The sequence below is a fragment of the Echinops telfairi genome, unplaced genomic scaffold (assembly GCF_000313985.2).
Source record: "Echinops telfairi isolate 266 unplaced genomic scaffold, ASM31398v2 ScPeMD7_5592;HRSCAF=6446, whole genome shotgun sequence".
NCBI classification, from domain to species: Eukaryota; Metazoa; Chordata; class Mammalia; order Afrosoricida; family Tenrecidae; genus Echinops; species Echinops telfairi.
Window position 1 is genome coordinate 22,196,226 of NW_022109491.1, and position 17,675 is coordinate 22,213,900.

Below are 17,675 nucleotides of genomic sequence, written 5' to 3' on the forward strand. Positions count from 1 at the left end.
GAGCCCCACTCACCTTGGGGCCCAGGGCATCCCGGGTCCGCGCCCGCAGCTTATTGGCCTGTGTCTCTGCCATGTCTGCTCGCTCCTCTGCGTCATCCAGCTCATGCTGGGCCTTGCGATACTTGGCCAGGTTGGTGTTGGCCTGCTGCTCCTATGGACACAGCAGGGCCTTAGCTGACCATGTCAGTTCTACCCATGCTGAAGAGGAGGTGGGCTTCTGGCACTTCAACTCTGCTCTGGAGACCACTGCCCGCAGGTGCTCCTGCCCGCGCCACCCCCTCACCCCTCACACGTGGCGGTGACCCTGTGGCAGAACTTGTCCAGCAGAGACACGCACGAGATCCACCAGGACAATGGGGTCACCGAGCTGGGAACATGGAGCCTCTTCCAGTTGTGCATGTCCCCCCAGCCAGGCCACTCTGGGGGAAACCACAGCCCAGAGACGGACCAGGGCTGGCCACGCGCCCTGAACCCCTAGTTGCCAGAGCACACGAGTGCAGTGGAGTCACCACAAGCACCCCGCCGAGGACTTGCTCACCGCCTCCTCAAACTGGCGCTTGTAGCTCTTGACCTTGCTCTGCAGCTTGTCCACCAGGTCCTGCATGCGGGCCAGGTTCTTCCTGTCCTCCTCAGCCTGAGCAAAGGAGACTCGTGTTTGACCTGGCCTGGCCAGCCCGGGCTGCCCCGCCAGGGCACCCAGGAACCTACCTGGTAGGCGAGCTCCTTGACCTGGCGCTCGTGCTTCCGCACCCCCTTGAGGGCCTCTGAGTGTTTCTTCTGCTCGGCGTCCAGCTCGGCCTCCAGCTCCCGCACCTTCAAGAGGAGCAGATGGACCTGATGCCCAAGCCTGCCCTCGAGCTGACCCGCCCTGGTCAAGGGAGGGGCCACGAAGCATGGCACACACCTTGGCCTCCAGCTTCTGCACCTGCTTCTTCCCGCCCCGGAGGGCAGCTTGTTCGGCTTCCTCCAGCCGGGCCTGAAGCTCCCGCGCCGTCTGCTCCAGGGTCTTCTTCATGCGCTCCAGGTGTGCGCTTGTGTCTTGCTCCTTTTTCAGCTCCTCAGCCATCATGGCCGCCTGGGAGCAGAGAGGTGGTAGTCAGGAGCTGACCAGTCCCCATGGAGGGCGGCTCTTTGGGACCTGCCTTGGGTCCCCCGCGGCCCCGGCACTGCCCTACATCAGTGATGGCTTTTTTGGCCTTCTCTTCAGCTTCTCGCCTCTCCTGGGCAGCCTCTTCCACCTCCCCGCTCAGCTGGGCCAAGTCCACCTCGAGCTTCTTCTTCTGACTCAGGAGGCCTGTGTTCTGGGGGAAGCAAAGCCTCAGGGCGGGCCGGCCAGCCTCCCAACCACCACCCACTTATCCTCGTGAGTTCTGGGTCCCCACCTGCGAGTGCAAAAGGTTGAGGCGCTCGGTGGCCTCCACCAGCTCCTGTTCCGCCAGCCGCCGGCAGCGCTCACCCTGCTCCAGGGCGGCCCGCAGCTCCTCCAGCTCTGAGGTCAGCAGAGCAGCCCGCCTCTCCAGGGCCTGCGCCTGCTCCCGGAGCTCAGCCGCCAGCCGCTGCTCCTCGTCCCGGCCTGCCTGCTCCTCCTTGAGCTGGGCCTGCAGCAGCCGGGTGGCTGCCTGTGCCTCCATGGCCTGCCTGGTGGCGTGCCCCAGCTGCAGCTCCAGGTCATTGAGGTCGCCCTCCATCTTCTTCTTGAGCCGCAGGGCCTCATTGCGTGCCCTCGTCTCTGCGTCCAGTGAGGCCTGCAGGGACTCCACTGCCCGCTGGTGGTTGCGCCTGTGGGGGCAGAGGGAGGAGCTGTTGGAATTGTCCCGAGGACTGGAGACATGGGCTCCTCCGGTCTCCCTGCTGCTGCCCAACCAGAGCAAGTTCATGGACGAGAGGAGGGAAGCTCAGGAGCAGATAGGTGGACTGGATCGACCCATTTTGGGGCACATCCTCTACCTGCTGGGAGTCATCTCCGAAACGGGCAGTGGTCCCTACCTAGGAAAGTCCTCAGGGAGGGCAGACGGGATGTAGGGGCTCAGCAAGCACAGGTGGCCCGCTTTCCCCTGGAGGTGGGGGGGCGGGGGAAGGTGTGTGGGAGCCTATGGACAGGCCCTGCATCCCACACCTGAGATTAGCACACTCTTCATCTTTCTCTGCCAACTTCCGGTCCACTTCAGCCTTGACTTGGGATAGTTCTAGTTGGATCCGCAGAGTCTTGGTCTCCTCCAGCTCCAAAGCCCCCTGGGGACAGTGGGTAGTATAGGAGTCGGGGGCCATGAGCACAGGGTCGAGGAGACCAGCACCCATCCCCCCCTTCCCCTGCGGCCAGCTCCTGACCTCGGCCTCCTCCAGGGCTGCCTGCAGCTCACTCTTCTCCCCTTCTAGCGCCTTCTTCGCTTTCTCCAGCTCCTGGATGCTTTTCCCACCAAGACTAAGCTGGTCTGTGAGGTCACTGATCTCCTCTGCAAGACAGACAGCACTGAAGGCCCAGCCCAGGTTCCTCATTCACACCTAAGTCCAGGGGGACTGCCCCCCAACTTCAGGCAAGCCCCTCAAGCCCGTGTGACTGAGCTGATTCTCAGATGGCTCCAGACCCCTGTGCTCTTGGGAGGGTTGAGAGGTGACCGCGGCCGCAGGGCGGTTCCATGACCAGGGACAGGCCCTACCCTGCAGGTTCTTGTTCTCCCGCTTGAGCGTCTCCAAGGCCTCCAGGGCCTCCTCGTGGCTGTGCCGCAGCCGGAAGAGCTCTGTGCCCAGACTCCTGGCCTCCCTCTGGGCCGCCTCCAGCTCCCGCTGCGTCTCCTCCTCCTGCCGCCGCCGCTCCTCCAGCGCCCGCTCCAGGTGCCGCTGCTTCTTGTCCAGCGCTGCCGCTGCGGAGGTCGCCCGCTCCAGCTCCAGGGTCACGTCCTCCGACTCCGTCTGCAGCCGCAATTTGGCCTTCTCCAGCGAGGAGCATTTGGCGTGCGCGGCCTCTACCCCCTCCTCTGCCTCCTGCAGCCGCAGAGCCAGCTTCTTCCTGGGCCACAGGAGCAGACAGGCATGGGCTGTGGAGCTGACCACAAGTGACCCCAGCAGGGCTCGAGCAAAACCCCATTGTCTGTCAAAAACATTGGTGCACACGGGTCGGTCAGCAAACTTTGTGGTGGCAAGGGCCGGATAGCTACGTGGTCTAGGCTTTCCGATGTCTGTCTCAGCTGCCTGGATGGTGTCAGATAAGCGACAGTATGTGAATGAATGGGACGGGGGGCTATGCGCCCAGAAACCTAGCTATTAAAAAGGTGGTCAGGACGGGTTAGGTTTGGCCCAGTTTGCTAACCCAAGTCGTTCCTAGAGGTTGCACTTGCTTCCTCGGCTTTGCGAGGGGCTGGCACAAGCACAGACACACAGACAGGAGCCGAGGCAGAACCACGGCCCACCCAGCAGCCACTGCTTCCTTTACATCACCCGCATTCTCGAGAACCGGGTGGAAACGGCACAAGTGGAGTGGCCCGGGTTCAGGCTGGCTTCTGGTTTGAAGAGTTTGGCGCCATAGAACAAGGGCCTTCAGGGCAGGGGCAGGCTGAGGCGGGCGGGTGGGCACTCACTTGGCCTCTTCCAGCTCCTCTGTCCTCTGGATGGCATCTGCCTCGTACTTGCTCCTCCACTGGGCCACCTCGGCATTGGCCTTGGACAGCAGCCGCTGCAGCTCGGCCTGGGCCTCCGCCTCCTCCTCGTGCTGCTCCCGCAGGAGGTCGCAGTCGTGCCGCAGCGCCTGCACGGCGTGGGCCAGCGCGCTCTTGGCCTGCAGCAACACGGGACCTCAGCACTGGGCCAGCCACTGGGCCAGCCACAACTCCCCACCCTCACCCCCAGCTCAGTGGCAGCCAGTGCCTGCCCACCTTGCTCTCCTCCTCCAGCTGCCTCCGCAGCTCCTCCAGGCTCTGGGCAGCCGAGGTCTTCCCACGGCTTAGCTGGCTGAGCAGAGACTCCTTCTCCTCCAGCAGGCGGCTCAGCTCCCCTGAGGGCCAAGAGGGGCAGGTGGGGCTGGTCAAGCAGGTTCCGGTGGGGGGGTGGGGGCAGCCGAGCTCGGGCTGGGCCCTCACCGTTCTCGGTTTGTAGCCGCCCGCGCTGGGTGCTGGCGTCCCCTAGCTGCCGTTGCAGCTCCTCCACCTTGATCTTGGCCTCACTTAGCTGGTCCTCGTATGTCCGGCACAGCTTCTCTGCGCTGGCCTGGCACCCAGGGCACACGTCAGGATGAGTTTGCGAATGAGAGGGCAGGGTGGGTTAGATAGGGGCCCAGGAAGCCGGAGATTATAGCCCCGGGTTCCAGGTCAGGATTCTGCTGGGTTTAGAGCCAAGCAGGTGGGCTTATCAGTAAAGTGAGCAAACTCCTAGTCAGGTGGTCAGGATATGGTTAGGGTGGTCTGAAGGCGGAGTTAGTCCAGGCCCGAGGGAAGTGCTCAGAGGTCAAACAGGTTGGATATTAGCAGTCAGATTAGAGGTCAAGGGCTGAGTCAAAGGTCAAACCTAAAGTTGGATGCAGGGACAGAAATGACCTGGAGTCGGGGACTGGTTTAGGAGCGGGACTTGGGTCTGGATAAACCAGGGTGGAGCCCAGGTCGAGGGGGAGGGCAGGGGCAGAGATGGGGGTGGAGGAGGTAGACACCTTGCCCCGGGCCAGCGTCTCCACGTTGGCGCCCAGATCATCCACCTCCATGCGGAGCTCGCTCTTCTCCTTCTCCAGCTTCTGCCGCACCCGCTGCAGGCTGTCCACCTGCTCGCTCAGCTCGGCGGCGCTGTCGGCCTGCTTGCGCCGCAGCGCCGCCACCGTGGCCTCGTGTCGCAGCGCCGCCTCCTCCAGCTCCCGCCGCAGCCGCCCCAGCTCCGCCTCGCGCTTGCGGCAGCCCTCGCGCTGCCCGGCCGACGCGCCGCCCGCCTCCTCCAGCCGCTCGCTCAGCTCCTCCAGCTCCCGGGCCGCCTCGGCCCGCTGTTTCTCCACGCGCGCCCGGGCCGCCCGCTCTGCCTCCAGCTCCTCTTCCAGCTCCTCTGCGCGAGCCTGCGGCGCGCGGGTGGACGCGGGCAGCTGGTGGGCAGCATCCCTCTGAGCCTTGGCCCCCCTGCCTCGGGCCGTCCCCGCTACACACCTGCAGCTCCTTGATCTTCTTCTGCAGCTGGGCCCCCAAGAGCTGCTCATCCTCCACACGCAGGCTCAGCTGACTCAACTCGGAGTCCTTCCTGGGGTTGCAGGGTGGCCATGAACCCTGGGCCCCACCAGGCCCAGGGCCCCAGAGAAATATCCCCTCCCCCTCCACCAACACCACACAGCCTCCTCAAATGACCTTCCCATGGCCTGGTCCCAGCCCAGACCCCCTGGTCGAGCGGGAGCAGGGCCCGTTAGGGAGTGCAGGTGGGTCACGTCTGCCGCCCACCCCCATGCCTACTTCTTGAGCTTTTCCTCCAGCTGCTGCTTGTCCTGGGTGGCGTCTGCCACCGTCTCCTGTGTCAGCTTCAGGTCGCCCTCGAGCTTGCGCTTGGCCCTCTCCGAGTCTATGCGGAGCTTCTTCTCCTGCTCCAGGGAGCACTCCAGCTGTGGGAGGACCGGAGCTCAGTGCAGTCAGGCCGGCCACCGCCCGTGCCAGCGCCACCCCACAGCCCTCAGCGAGGCCCACTCACGTCCTCCACCTGCTGCTCCAGCCTGATCTTGGCCTTGGCCAGGGCGCTGACCCGATCCTCCTCGGCCTGCAGGTCGCCCAGGGCCTGCTGGTGGGCCTCCTGCAAAGCCTTCTTCTCTTTGCTCAGCCTGGCCACTGACTCATCCAGCGTGGCCATCTCCTCCGTCAGGTTCTTCACCTGGGCGGGGCCAGGGTCACCATGGGCATGTCCCTCCCCACACTGGCTGGTTTGAGCGGCCACTGGGCTCGAGTCTGCCCCGTCTAGCTATGGGACCTTCAGCTTCTGTCTGTGGCTCATTCTGGCCCTGAGTCCTCCCCCTTGCCCTCCCCAGCAAAGGAAGTGCTTCCTTTGACCCCACCGGAGAGCTGACGGACAGAGACCCACGGAGGGTAGTGGGCGCGGGCCTGGCAGAGCCCCCAGCAGGCGCAGCATCGGCCCAGCTCTACCTTGTTCTCGGTGGCCTGCTTCTCCTTCTCGGCCTTGGCCAGCGTCAGCTCCAGGTCGTCAATGTCCTTCTTAAGCTCCGTGCACTCATCCTCCAGCTTGCGCCGGCGGGCAGCCAGGTCTGCGTTCACCTCCTCCTCGTCCTCCAGCCGCTCGCTCATTTCCTTCACCTTCGCCTCCAGCTGCACCTTGGACTTGATCAGCAAATGGCAGCGCTCCTCGGCGTCGGCCAGGTTGTCTTGCTCCTGGAGGGCGAGGGGATGGGGCAAGGGCCGGGCAGAATCAAGTAGACGGGCTGAAGGACCCCTGCCCGCCAGGCCATCTGTCCACACTCCGCCGGGCTCTGAAGGGGCTCAGGCATGGGGCACTGGGAGAGGATGGGACAGGGCAGAAGGGAAGGTCGGGCAGGCTGGGGTCACCCAGACAGAGACCCACAAAGGCTCTAAGAGGGAAGCCCTGTACCAGTTTGACCTGAGCAGGGCTAGGCCTTGGGCTGGGGGGAGGCTGAGGTAGAAGAGAGGGGGTGTTGTTTCTGAATCTCCCCCTGCTGTTTCCGCAGGGCCTGGCTGCACAGTTGTCCCTGTGTGAGCGAGCTGGTGACTTGTGTGACCTCACGGCCATCTCACCAACGCTAGCCTGGAGCGGCCACACAGGTGGTTCTCAAGAGTCTGCTGAGAGAAGTGGCTCTGTGGACTTGGGGAGCTCTGGACTCTGGTTATCAGTAGTGCCTGGAGCATGGGTATGTTTTGGGGACACAGCGCTGCCAGGGGTGGGGGGTAGGGGCTCCCTCTGCAGCTTTCACAGGATGCCAGCTTGGGCACAACCTGGGCAGGGAAGGTGGACACACACACGGAGGCTGGCCAGAGCCCAGAGGCAGGAAGCACCCGTGTGCCCCTGGGCAGGGAGCAGGGAGCATGCCGCAGACCCACACGGCTCATCCTGACCAAGGGTCTAGTCAGGTGGCTCCTCAGAGCAGGCCAAGCACCAAGGGGGAGCCTGCTGCCCCCGCGCCCACTCACTGCCTGGAGCTGCAAGGCCAGGTCATTCTTCTCCTGGGTGACGCTGACATGTGTCTCCTCCAGCTCCTGGCGCTTGGCCTCAGCAGTGGCCAGCGCCCCTCGCAGTCCCCGCAGCTCTGCACGCAGGGCCGCCAGCTCCTCCTCGGCCTGCGCCGAGCGCAGCAGGGGCTTCATCTTGAAGAAAAGTTTCATCCATGACCAGTTCTTGACGGCGTTGAAGGCACGGATGTTCCACTGGATGGTGAACAGGGCGTCCCTGGGCAGGGGCGGCGGTTCAGTGCTGTGCCCTCCATGGGCCGGACTCTGCCCTGGGCACCCTCCCTGGGTTGTCTCCCTGGGCCCTGAAGGGGGGGTCTGGGCCCTGTTTTATAGGTGAGGCCACACAGCTCGTGGGTGTCCGGAAGCCACGGGCAGAGGCCCCAGTTCTGGAGTCAGTCTGGTGGGCTCACGTTCCCGTGCCTAGCACTTGCCAGCTGCTGTGTGTCTCGGACGGATAGACAAGACAGGCTCTCACAGCCGCCCCCTCTGGAGATGGTCTTACATTAAGCCAGATTATGCAGATAGCGCCAGGGCCAGGCTCTTAGCAGTACTCCTAGTCCTGCTGGCATTACTCTGGGTGTGCCCTGGGCTGGCCTGGAGTGCAAGGGCCAAGGGCAAGTACTCGCACCCCACCCCCATCTTTGAGGCGGAAATGGAGACTGGGGTTGGGCGGACACAAGCAATCCTTGTCCCTTCAGCCACTCCAATCAAACATGGGGGGTAACCAGATGACAAGGCCTGGGGTGTGGTGGCTCTGTAGTGTGAGCTGAGGGACAGTGGCCTCCCCCCTACCGCTCTCTCACACACACACACCTGCCTCCCAGCAGGCGCCGGTACTCCAGGCGCATGAGACAGCCCCGGCTCCGCGCCTGCAGCAGCGTCAGGACCTTGGCCAGACGCTGGTCTCGAAGTTCTTCCAAGGTCCCCAGGAGCCCGGCCTTGAAGAACACCTGGAAGGGTGGGGGTGTGAAGTTGGTTTGGGGTCACGTGGGACCCCAACTGCCAGCACAGCCCCTGCCCAATGGGGTAAGCCCAAGCGCTGGGATGGCCTGACCTTGGTGTGGCCAAACTGGTACTGGGTGTGGTCCAGAGCCAGCGAGGCCAGCAGCTGCTCAGTAGCCTTCCTGCTGTCCACAAAGGTGTCATCGGGGATGGCGCTGGGGTTCAGGATGCGGTACCTGGGAGGGCGTGGCAGAGCCGCTCAGGACAGTGACTGAGGTGGGAAGGCCTGGCCGAGAAGGCTGGGGTGGAGTGAGGGAAGTTACTGCTGGGCCCTCGGGCTGGAACAGAGGTACCACCACGGGCTGGTGGGCACTGGGCACACGCTGCTTAAAGACTTGGGACTGTGCTTACATGCATTCGGCAGTCAACGTCTTCAGAAGGTTGCGGCTTTCACAAAAGGCATATAACAGTTTTATCATTAAGGTCAGTGAGATGAAGAAGGCCACAAACTGAAGAAATGTTTGAGAGACAATTCTTATAAAAATGAGCAAGGGCTCCCAGTTCTCCCACTCCTGGCGTGGACACACCTGCACACCTGTGTGGGTAAGGCTGGCTGTGGAGCTCTAGAACCTGGAAAGGACCCTCCAAGAGGGAGGTTAATAGATTAAATAAAGGAGACTATCCGATATTTGATAGCCATAACAACTTGAAAGTGTAGATAGAGGCCTGGTGATCAGGAACCATCTCCAAACCCACCGCCATCGAGTCCGTTCCGACTCACTGAGCCCCTGGGCGGACGAGACGGGCCTGTGGGCTGCTGGGACGGGACAGCTCCTGATGCGAGCAGAAAGCGGCCCTCTCTCCTGAGCAGTGGCTGGTGGGTTTAACCTACTGACCGTGTGGCTAGCATCCCAATGGGAAGGCCCTATGCCACCACGGCTCCTTCTCAAAGCAAGATTGCCACGTGGAAGGAAAAAACTGTCACCGACTGGGGATGGGGTGGGGGTGGCTATCAGCCTAAATTTAATGTCTGAGGGGGACCTCCGTGAGAAAATATAATCAATAAAGCTGCAATACCTATTTTTATAAAGAGAATGGGATAAAATAGTAATTTATAAATCATCAAGGGTTCATGAGGGAGGGGGAGGGGGGAAAAGGATGAGGAGCTGATTCCAGGAGTCTAAGCGGAAAGCGAGAGTTTTGAGAATAATGAGGGCAACGAATGTATAAGTGTGCTTTACACAATTGATGTATGTGTGGATTGTGATAAGAGTTGTATGATATCCAATAAAATGTTTTTTTTTAAAAGGGAGAATGGAATTTCTCCATGAGCTTTTTGAAGCCCGCTCACCCTGTACGAATGTCGATGACCACAGATACTTTTGAAAGGAGGAAAGAACAATGGACCTCAGAGTGCGTCCAATTCCCACCTGTCAAGGGAGGGGGAAGGAGCTCAAAGGAGTGACGGACGCTCCCTGTGGACCGAGCTAAATACAAAGAAACCCGTTCCAACTCAGGAGACACGAGACACCCCCGGCAGAGTAGAGCTGCCCCACAAAGCTGCCAAGGCAGCAAGGGTCACAGAAGTAGACAGCAAGTTTTTCTCCTTCTGAGCAGCTAGCAGGTTTGAACTGCTGACCTTCGGTTAGCTGTGGGGTGCTTTAACCACCGCCTCACTAGGGCTCCTATATAAAGATTCTCCGTTAATACCCAAGTCAACTTTCAGCTCTGTCTGCTCCCCTGAGCTCCAAGTGGAAATCCAGTCCCAACCTCGATTCCCTGTTTAAAGTGTCTGCCAGAGGCAATGCATGGTGGCCGTGTTCGTTCAATCCACTATCCCCATGTTACGGGTGAGCTCTCTCCTGACAAAGAGATGCTGAAGCCCTACCTGCGGGACCTGCCATGCCACCCCTCTTGGAAATCAGGCCTCTGTGGATGTATCAGTTAACCTGCAGTCATATGGGAGCAGGGTGGGCCCTGATCCAATATGAGGGGTTTTTGCAGAAGAGGCAGGAGTCAGGGCTCAGCAGGGAGACACTAACCGCTGCCGGAAGTCGGCGTAGAGCAGCCGGTTGGGGAACCCTTGGCGGCAGATCCGGATTCCCTCCAAGACCCCATTGCAGCGTAGCTGGTGGAGCACCAAGAAGGCATCCATGACTCCTGGATAAGGGGGGGGGGGGGCGGTTCAAGGAGAAGGTCAGAGATCAGTGGCCTCACCTTCAGAGCCGAGGAGGAAGAACAGGCTTATTGTAGCCAGTCAGCACCTGAGCACAGGGCAGATGCAGCTTTCTGGGCCTGGCCCTGCTACCCTGGCACCGACGTGTCCCCACCCCTGCCAGGCCAGCCCTGGTGACTACCTGGGGTCTTGTTCTCGTTGGGGACTATGCAACGGACGAAGTGGGGCTGGGTGGCCCGCAGGTTGGTCATCAGCTTGTTCAGGTTCTCCTGGGAGGGGGAGAGAGTGGGGAGAGAGTGGGGAGAAGGCACAAAGGGGCAGAGAACCGGAATTGGACAGTGGACGCGTGCCTAACCTGCCTCGACACCGCCGTTTCCCGGACTCCTGATCCATATAGATAGCCTTCTGTCCTCGTCTCCGGATGGGTTCCCCTCACCATCCCCAAAGCCTCCCTGTCCTGTCCCACTAAGTCTCTGCCCCACCACCCCACCACCCCACACCGGGGTTGAGCCCCCCACCACCACCGCAGCCCCCATGCCTTCCCTGTCAGCCCTGCTCAGGCAGTGTGGGGACGGGAAGCAGCACAGACTTGCTGTGATGTTCACGTGGACAGGAGTTAAACATCACTGCAAGTCTTAACGGCCACCCGCCCGGGGTGCAGGGGGCAGAGCAGGGGTGAAGGCGGCAGGGGACGGTTGGGTGTGTAGTGGGGCTCACCTTATGCAGCTGGGACACCGTCTGGAAGGATGCCGCCTTCTTACGCTTCTCTTTCACCCCTGACTTGGGGGGCTCAGCTAGGAGGGGTAAGGGGGCAGCCGTCACTCCAGGGGTGTGACTATGAGCACGCGTGCCCTCCCCCCACCCCACCCCCTGCCGGGCAGGGACACGAGCTGGCCCTGGGGACTCACTGGAGCAGGAGCCCGCGTAGTTCTCGTACAGCATGGCCAACAGCCTGTTCTGTGACTTCTGGAAGATGGGGACCACTGTCTCATTCAAGGGGTCCTTGTTTTTCTCCAGCCAGCCCACGATGCTGTATGGCACCTGATGGGGGGGGGTGAGGTGGGGCTGAGTAGCTGGGGGACGGCAATGGGGAGGAGGGTGGCTGTCAGTGGGGGCCCAGCAAGCACCTACCACGCCTGCGTAGTGGACCACCTCGAAGTGGGCCTGGTACTTGCGCTTCTTGTCAGGCCGCGGCTGCTGGAAATTGGGCGACTTGCCAGCGTGGTTGTCGTAGAGCTTGGCCCGGAAGCTGGCATCAGAGGCCTTGGGGAACATGCACTCTTCCTCCAGGATGGAAAGGATGCCCAGCGGCTGGGACAAGGAACACGTTTGGGGGAGTCTCGGGCCCTCCTTCCTGGTGAAGTTTAAGCCCCCGCTCCTCAAAGCCCTGTGTTCTTGGAGTCTTTCCAGACCCCCCACCTTGGCCATCTCCCCCCCACTCCCACCCCAGGGACAAAGAGTCAAGAGCCCTGGCCTCCAGGTGAGAAGGAATGTTTATGGCTGGGTGGGCTTCCGGTGCCTTGTGTGGCTTGCAGCCTTGAGTTCACTTGGCTCATAAGCCCAGTGCCATCGAGTCGCTGCCAACTCACAGTGACCCTACGAGATTGGGCCGACCTGCTCCTGTGGGTTTCCAAGACTAACCCAGTAGAAGAGCCACATCTTTCTCCCACAGAGCTGCTGGCAGTTTTGAACTGCTGACTCTGTGGTTCAGCAGCCCACTGTGCAACCACCAGGCCTCCAGGGCTCCTTTCTTGGCTCACAAACAGTGTGAGCCTCAGCACCCACTCCCCTGCCACGCCCACGGTCCCACCCAAACATGACCAGAGGCCGCAGGAAAAGAAAGACACGGAGTCTGCAGCTCAGCGTGCTCGATGCTTAGCTGTGGGGCCTTTAGATCTGGTGAGGCCTCAACTCCTTAGCCTACAAACGGGAAAACGGAAATCTTCAATGGCGGCCCTTTATAGCACAAGGCTGCCAACCACTGCAGTGGTCACCAAGCGCCTGCTGCCTAGACTACCCTGCCTTCCTCGACGACACTCAGGCCAGGTGTTCGAGGAAAAGGTTTACCTATGAAATGGAGCAGCCATCAGGAAAGGGAAAAGGTGCCCGAGGCAACAAATTTGGAGGAAATGAACCAAAGTGCTACAGAGCCCACAGAGTGCAGGGGTTAAGTGCTCAGCTGCAAACACAAAGGGCAGCAGTTCAAACCCACCAGCTGCCCCTCAGCAGACAGATGGGCAGTCTGCTTCCACCAGGGTTAGTCTGGAACCCCCACGGTGCAGTCTGTTCTGTAGGCTCGCTGAGTGACCTGACCACGCCCAAGGACAGTGGGTTAGCCAAAACGCTAAGGTGAAGCTTGGTGTCCTTCAGACTCTCTCCGCGCTCTACCCGTTCCCCAAATGTTCTTTCTTCCGCTCTCTGAATAATGAGGACATTCAGTCATAACGAAGCACGCGCACACACCCTGCCTCACTCCCTGGGCAGCTCGGAGGTCCTGGTGCTTGTGGCGGGGTTCTGTGTGCGCCCAGGAGGGGCTGTTGTCGAGGCCTCTGGACACACACGCTCGGGCACACTCGCCGATGCTCCATCTCCAACACACCTCATCAGACACGGCCATGCCCTCACGCCCACACTCAAGTTCAGCTCATCACACAAAGGCACCTACCCCACCCCCCATGCGTGCTCACACACAGCGCACAACCCTCGCAGGGCCGTGGTCCCGGGCCCACCTTCTCAATGAGGTCGATGCAGGGCTGCAGGTCGAGACCGAAGTCGATGAAGACCCAGTCGATGCCCTCGCGCTTGTACTCCTCCTGCTCCAGCACGAACATGTGCTGGTTGAAGAACTGCTGCAGCTTCTCGTTGGTGAAGTTGATGCACAGCTGCTCGAAGCTGTTGAACTGCGAGGGGGAAGGGTGGCCTCAGCAGGCCCCCAAAGTCCACCAGGGCCTCTCTTCACCCTGGGTCCCCCCCCAGCCCAGACACACCTCAAAGATCTCAAAGCCAGCAATGTCCAGGACCCCGATGAAGAACTGTCGGGGCAGCTTGGTGTCCAGCGTCTGGTTGATCCGAGACACCAGCCAACGGAACAGCCGGTCATAGGTGGCCTTGGCCAGGGCCCCCACGGCAAACACCACCTGGAAGCACAGCGAGGCTTGGCTGGGACCGGCCAGGAAAGGAGTTAGGCCCTGGTGGCCCCAGGATGGCCTGTGGTAGCCCCAGCCAGCCAGCAGCACACCTGCTCCACGCTCTGGCCCTTGGTGACGTATTCGTTTCCTACCCGGACCCGGGGGTGCAGAAGGCCTTTGAGGAGGTCCCCACTGCTGACACCCATCAGGTAGGCAGCCTTGTCAGCACCTGGTAGGGCACAGACGAGGGATGAGAAGGAGGCAGCTACCTGTGTGAACACCTGGGGGGTTCTATGGGCCTTAACTGGGGGTTCAGAGGTGGAACTGGAGAGGGGTGGTAGTTGAAGGCCAGCAGTTTGTAAGCCAGGAGAGGAGGTTGAGGATCTGGAGGTGAAGAATGAGGGCCTATAAAGCTGAGGTCAAAGGTTCTGGGGCAAGGTGGGCCGGGCTCCCTCACTCTCGGTGCCGTCAGCCTCGGCCTGCTCCTCCCGTTGCTTCTGCTTGAACTTCATGTTGCCGAAGTGCAGGAGGGCACCCACGATCTTATAGCAGGCACACTTCTCATCCGTGCTGAAACCCAGGATGTCCATGGCATGCTGCAGTGGGGAGTGCCCAGGAGTCAGGGCACCGCCAGGGCCAGCTACCCACCCCAGGGACCCTGCCCCGCCCGTACGTCGGTGGCAATGAGCTCCTCTCCGTCATTCATGTTGTCCACTGTGATAACGCCCTGGCTGCAGAAGTGGTAGTCGTAGGGGTTCATGGACAGCAGCAGCATATCTGGGGGCGCAGGGGCAGAAGAGGCAGTCGGGCTGTGTTCAGCCAGTCATTCCCCCCTCGATGGTGGCTGTCTCAGGACCTCTTCTGCAGCCAGAGTTTCTGGTCCCCCCACCCCACCCAGCCCTCACCCTGCAGCTCTGGCTTCTTCCCGGAGAGGATCTGGTAGTAGACGTGGTAGCCACGCTCGCCGGGCAGCTGGAAGATCACCCGAGACTTCTCCAGGAGATCTGGGAGAGGAGAAGATGCTGGGTCAGCCACTGCCCCCACTCCACCAGAGTGGATCATGCCCGTGGGGGTGAGGGGAGGGCATACAAAGGTGTCATGTCAGTGTGTGCACCCACATGAGTTGAGAAGGGTGCCTTACCATTGGTGTACATGTGTCCTTGTGTGGGACTATGCCTGTGTGTCTGTCTGCGTATTAGAGGCTCCGTGCAGATATATTTTTTGTGTGTATGTGTTCATGAATGTATGCCTCAGGCCAGGTGCATCCATCTGTAGTCCTGTGTCTGTGTATGTATATGTATGTGTATATGTGTGAGTATATGTCTGTGTATGTGTGAGTATATGTCTGTGTGTATGTGTATTTGTGTGTATATGTGTGAGTATATGTCTGTGTGTGTAGATGTGTGTATGTGTGTGTGTATGTCTATAATTGAGTATATGCCTGTGTGTGTGTGTCTGTGTGTGTAGATGTATTTGTCTATGTAGTGGTATATGTGTGTGTAGATGTGTATGTATGTGGGGGGGTGTCCATATGTGTAGGTTTTGCTTTTTCATTCATTCTTTCATCCTGTTTCTACAGCAGCAAGGGGGGGCAGGGTGTGCGTGTGTGTGTGTGTGTGTGTGTGTGTGTGTGCGCGCACGCGCGTGCGCGCGCGCCCAGGGCCTTACTTTGAGTCTGTCTGAGGGGTGGGGGTTGGGGTGCGGGTGGACACTGCTCTGCCCAGCACCTTATGTCAGTGTATATCTGGCAAGCACTCGCTTGCTGGCCAGGTAAGTAGGAGACCAGTGTGGTATCAGGTGCAGGGTGTGGCCTGGGCATCAGGGAAGGGTCAGGCAGGGTGCTCATGGTGGGAAACACTAAAGAAAAAGGTTTGGGAAGGCTCCCTGGAAGGATGGGGGCTGTGTGCCGGAGGAACAGGCCAGGAAAAGGGGGCCAGGGGCCAGGCCTGCCCTGTCTGGGGCCAACAGATGGACTAGGGCAGGCTAAGGGCCCACTCTCGAGGGCCCCACGGGGTCACTATCCTCAGGGAGAAGAGGTCTAGAGAAGGTTTTTAAGCAGGGATAGGACACATCAGCTTAGAATCGGGAGAAAGGGCATTCTGGCTTGGAGCAAGGTCACTTGGGGGAAGGCAGGGTCCCCAGGTAGAGGGCGGATGGTGGCCCAGGTGAGGGGTGTGGTGGCCTAAGCTGGACAGTAGCTCGAGGCTGGAGACGTGCTCAGAAGAGGGGTCAAGGGACCCGATGATGGGACTCAACCCAAGCCCTCTGTCCCTTCTCCCTGCACCCCGTCCTCCTCAGCCCCCCTCTGTCTCTCCCCGGGACTCACAACTGTCGATATCAGCCGATGCCAGCTTCCCAGAGGGGCCAAAGTGAATGCGGATGAACTTGCCCTGTGAGCAGAGGGGCAGTAAGCCCTCGGTGGGGGTTGATCCATCCGGCGGGGGCTGCCAGCCCCTCCCACCTCCCCACACTCACAAAGCGGGATGAGTTGTCATTCCGCAGCGTCTTGGCATTCCCAAAGGACTCCATGGCGGGGTTGGCCTCGATGATTTGATCCTCGAGGGTGCCCTGGGCCCAGAGCTCAGTCAGCCATGGCAATCACATGCTCTAAACACGCAGCCCCCCCCCACCCCCGCAGACCACCCCTGTGATGAAGGGGTCCCCCGGCCTCAGAGTCGCCTGCCCCACACTGGCCCCATACTCACCCCTGTCTTTGTTGCCAGAAATTGCTGGGGGGAGAAGGAAGACAAAGTCAGAGGGTCCGAGGCATCATGGCGTTGGAGAGGGCGGTGGTTAGGACAGTGAGGGTTAGTCAGCTCAACATCCAGCTCTCCCCGTGCCCCCACAGCACCATCCTCTCAAGAGTGTTGGGGGGAGAAATGCTACAGAGTGGGGTCAGCAGACCCTGGCCAGGGCCACGAGGCAGGGGCTGTGTCTGGGGTCTCCTGCTGACAGCCCTTCCTTTGCCCAGCTCTGTCTCTGGCTTCTTTGGCATCCCTTCATCCCCACATCCATGATATGGCCCCTAGAAGCTTCCTGACTACAACCGACAGGACCCAACTTGCGCGGCCCTGCTCTGAGAAGACCTCCCGGTGCTCTGAGGCGGGAAGAGCCCTCTTCCTGTGAGATGCTCCACCCCGAGCCTCCATGTCCCACAGCACGCGTCTCCTGGGGTGTGATCAGGGTGTCTTTGTGTCCATGGCGTGCCTACCACCATTCCAAGTGGGCCTGCCAGCCGAGTTCCCACGTGAGCTAGTTCAGCCATGAAGAAGGTCAGTGGCAGAGCTGCCCCGGCCCAGGTTTCCTGCCCTTGCCCAGATCCCACAGCCCATGGCTCCACCCCTCCCCCTTTCTGGCTGTGTCCCTGCCATCTCTCCTGTCACCGGGCTAAGCCCCAACTTTCTACAGTGGCCTCGGAGACCCTGGGAGTTGGGGAAACCGGATGGGGAGGATGAAGGAAGAAAGAGCATCAAAAAGTCAATAGCAAAAACAAACAGAAAGACAAAAACAGCAGCCACAACAACAAAAACGGACACAAAAATCAAAAACCAAGAAAATCAAATAGGGGAAAAGGAAAAATTAAAATGGAAGAAGGGAGGGAAAAAGAGAAGGAAAAAGAAAATTGCCCCAGAATAAAGCAAGGCTCAACAGGACGAGGAGGAGGGCTGTTTGTGAGGCAGGAGGCCTTTGCCACCTGGAAGGGGCAGGGGGCGGGGAAGCAGCCCACTTGGGGGTCACTGGGAGGGTGGGGACAGAAGAAGGAGGCCCTGGAGTTTTGAACAGTCAGCTCTGGGGCTAGAAATAGAACAGCAGACCTTGAAGACAAAATAAATAGCAAAAAAGAAAAACAGGTTCCCCGGGTGGTTTGGAAATCCTTAAACCCATAACATAATCATGGGGTGTAGAAGTGCATCCCCTGATCCCTGGCTTGAAAATGACAAATCCCCATGGCTCTGACTAAACCCTAGGAAGCTGTCTGTTCTGACTGGCAGCAGGGGAAACAGAAAATTATTTTTTGGCCTACAGGCCTCCTGCATAAGCTCCTTCCTCTGCAGGTCCCCAGGGAGAGAGAACTTGTGCAGGAAGGAGTAGGGCGGTCCCACTCTCTGGTGCAGCAGGGGATGGACGTGACCTGGCCACAGCCTCTCTGGTCAAGCCTTGCTCAGGCCAGAGTCTCCCACGAGGGCGAGAGTCTCAGGCAGGGCTAGGGGCTCAGGGAACTCAAAACCTTCAAAAGAAAAAAAAAAAAGGAGAAGAAAAAAAGGAAAGAAAAACAGCAGGAAG

The 17,675-nt window shown here is 60.3% G+C and overlaps 1 protein-coding gene across 2 annotated transcripts in view; it reads right to left on the reverse strand.

Annotated features, from left to right (window-relative positions):
• The window catches only part of MYH7B (myosin heavy chain 7B), a 40,479-nt gene that overhangs the window by 373 nt on the left and 22,431 nt on the right, over window positions 1-17,675 (reverse strand). The window contains exons 8-41 of one of the 2 annotated variants that reach the window (XM_045295274.1): window positions 16,097-16,120; window positions 15,867-15,959; window positions 15,718-15,781; window positions 14,297-14,395; window positions 14,065-14,168; window positions 13,849-13,987; window positions 13,502-13,620; window positions 13,251-13,400; window positions 12,993-13,163; window positions 11,395-11,574; window positions 11,172-11,304; window positions 10,981-11,057; window positions 10,445-10,532; window positions 10,130-10,247; window positions 8,200-8,323; window positions 7,959-8,095; window positions 7,107-7,362; window positions 6,090-6,332; window positions 5,644-5,820; window positions 5,412-5,557; window positions 5,115-5,205; window positions 4,637-5,026; window positions 4,074-4,200; window positions 3,870-3,988; window positions 3,576-3,772; window positions 2,658-3,007; window positions 2,329-2,453; window positions 2,117-2,232; window positions 1,383-1,779; window positions 1,176-1,301; window positions 905-1,075; window positions 709-813; window positions 539-634; window positions 12-151 (exon numbers count right to left, since the gene is read on the reverse strand). In XM_045295274.1, coding sequence (XP_045151209.1) covers window positions 12-151; window positions 539-634; window positions 709-813; window positions 905-1,075; window positions 1,176-1,301; window positions 1,383-1,779; window positions 2,117-2,232; window positions 2,329-2,453; window positions 2,658-3,007; window positions 3,576-3,772; window positions 3,870-3,988; window positions 4,074-4,200; window positions 4,637-5,026; window positions 5,115-5,205; window positions 5,412-5,557; window positions 5,644-5,820; window positions 6,090-6,332; window positions 7,107-7,362; window positions 7,959-8,095; window positions 8,200-8,323; window positions 10,130-10,247; window positions 10,445-10,532; window positions 10,981-11,057; window positions 11,172-11,304; window positions 11,395-11,574; window positions 12,993-13,163; window positions 13,251-13,400; window positions 13,502-13,620; window positions 13,849-13,987; window positions 14,065-14,168; window positions 14,297-14,395; window positions 15,718-15,781; window positions 15,867-15,959; window positions 16,097-16,120 — 5,192 coding nt within the window. Of the gene's footprint in view, window positions 1-11; window positions 152-538; window positions 635-708; window positions 814-904; window positions 1,076-1,175; window positions 1,302-1,382; window positions 1,780-2,116; window positions 2,233-2,328; window positions 2,454-2,657; window positions 3,008-3,575; window positions 3,773-3,869; window positions 3,989-4,073; window positions 4,201-4,636; window positions 5,027-5,114; window positions 5,206-5,411; window positions 5,558-5,643; window positions 5,821-6,089; window positions 6,333-7,106; window positions 7,363-7,958; window positions 8,096-8,199; window positions 8,324-10,129; window positions 10,248-10,444; window positions 10,533-10,980; window positions 11,058-11,171; window positions 11,305-11,394; window positions 11,575-12,992; window positions 13,164-13,250; window positions 13,401-13,501; window positions 13,621-13,848; window positions 13,988-14,064; window positions 14,169-14,296; window positions 14,396-15,717; window positions 15,782-15,866; window positions 15,960-16,096; window positions 16,934-17,675 lie in introns of those variants that run through there. The other variant, XM_013008116.3, reaches the window with a different exon arrangement.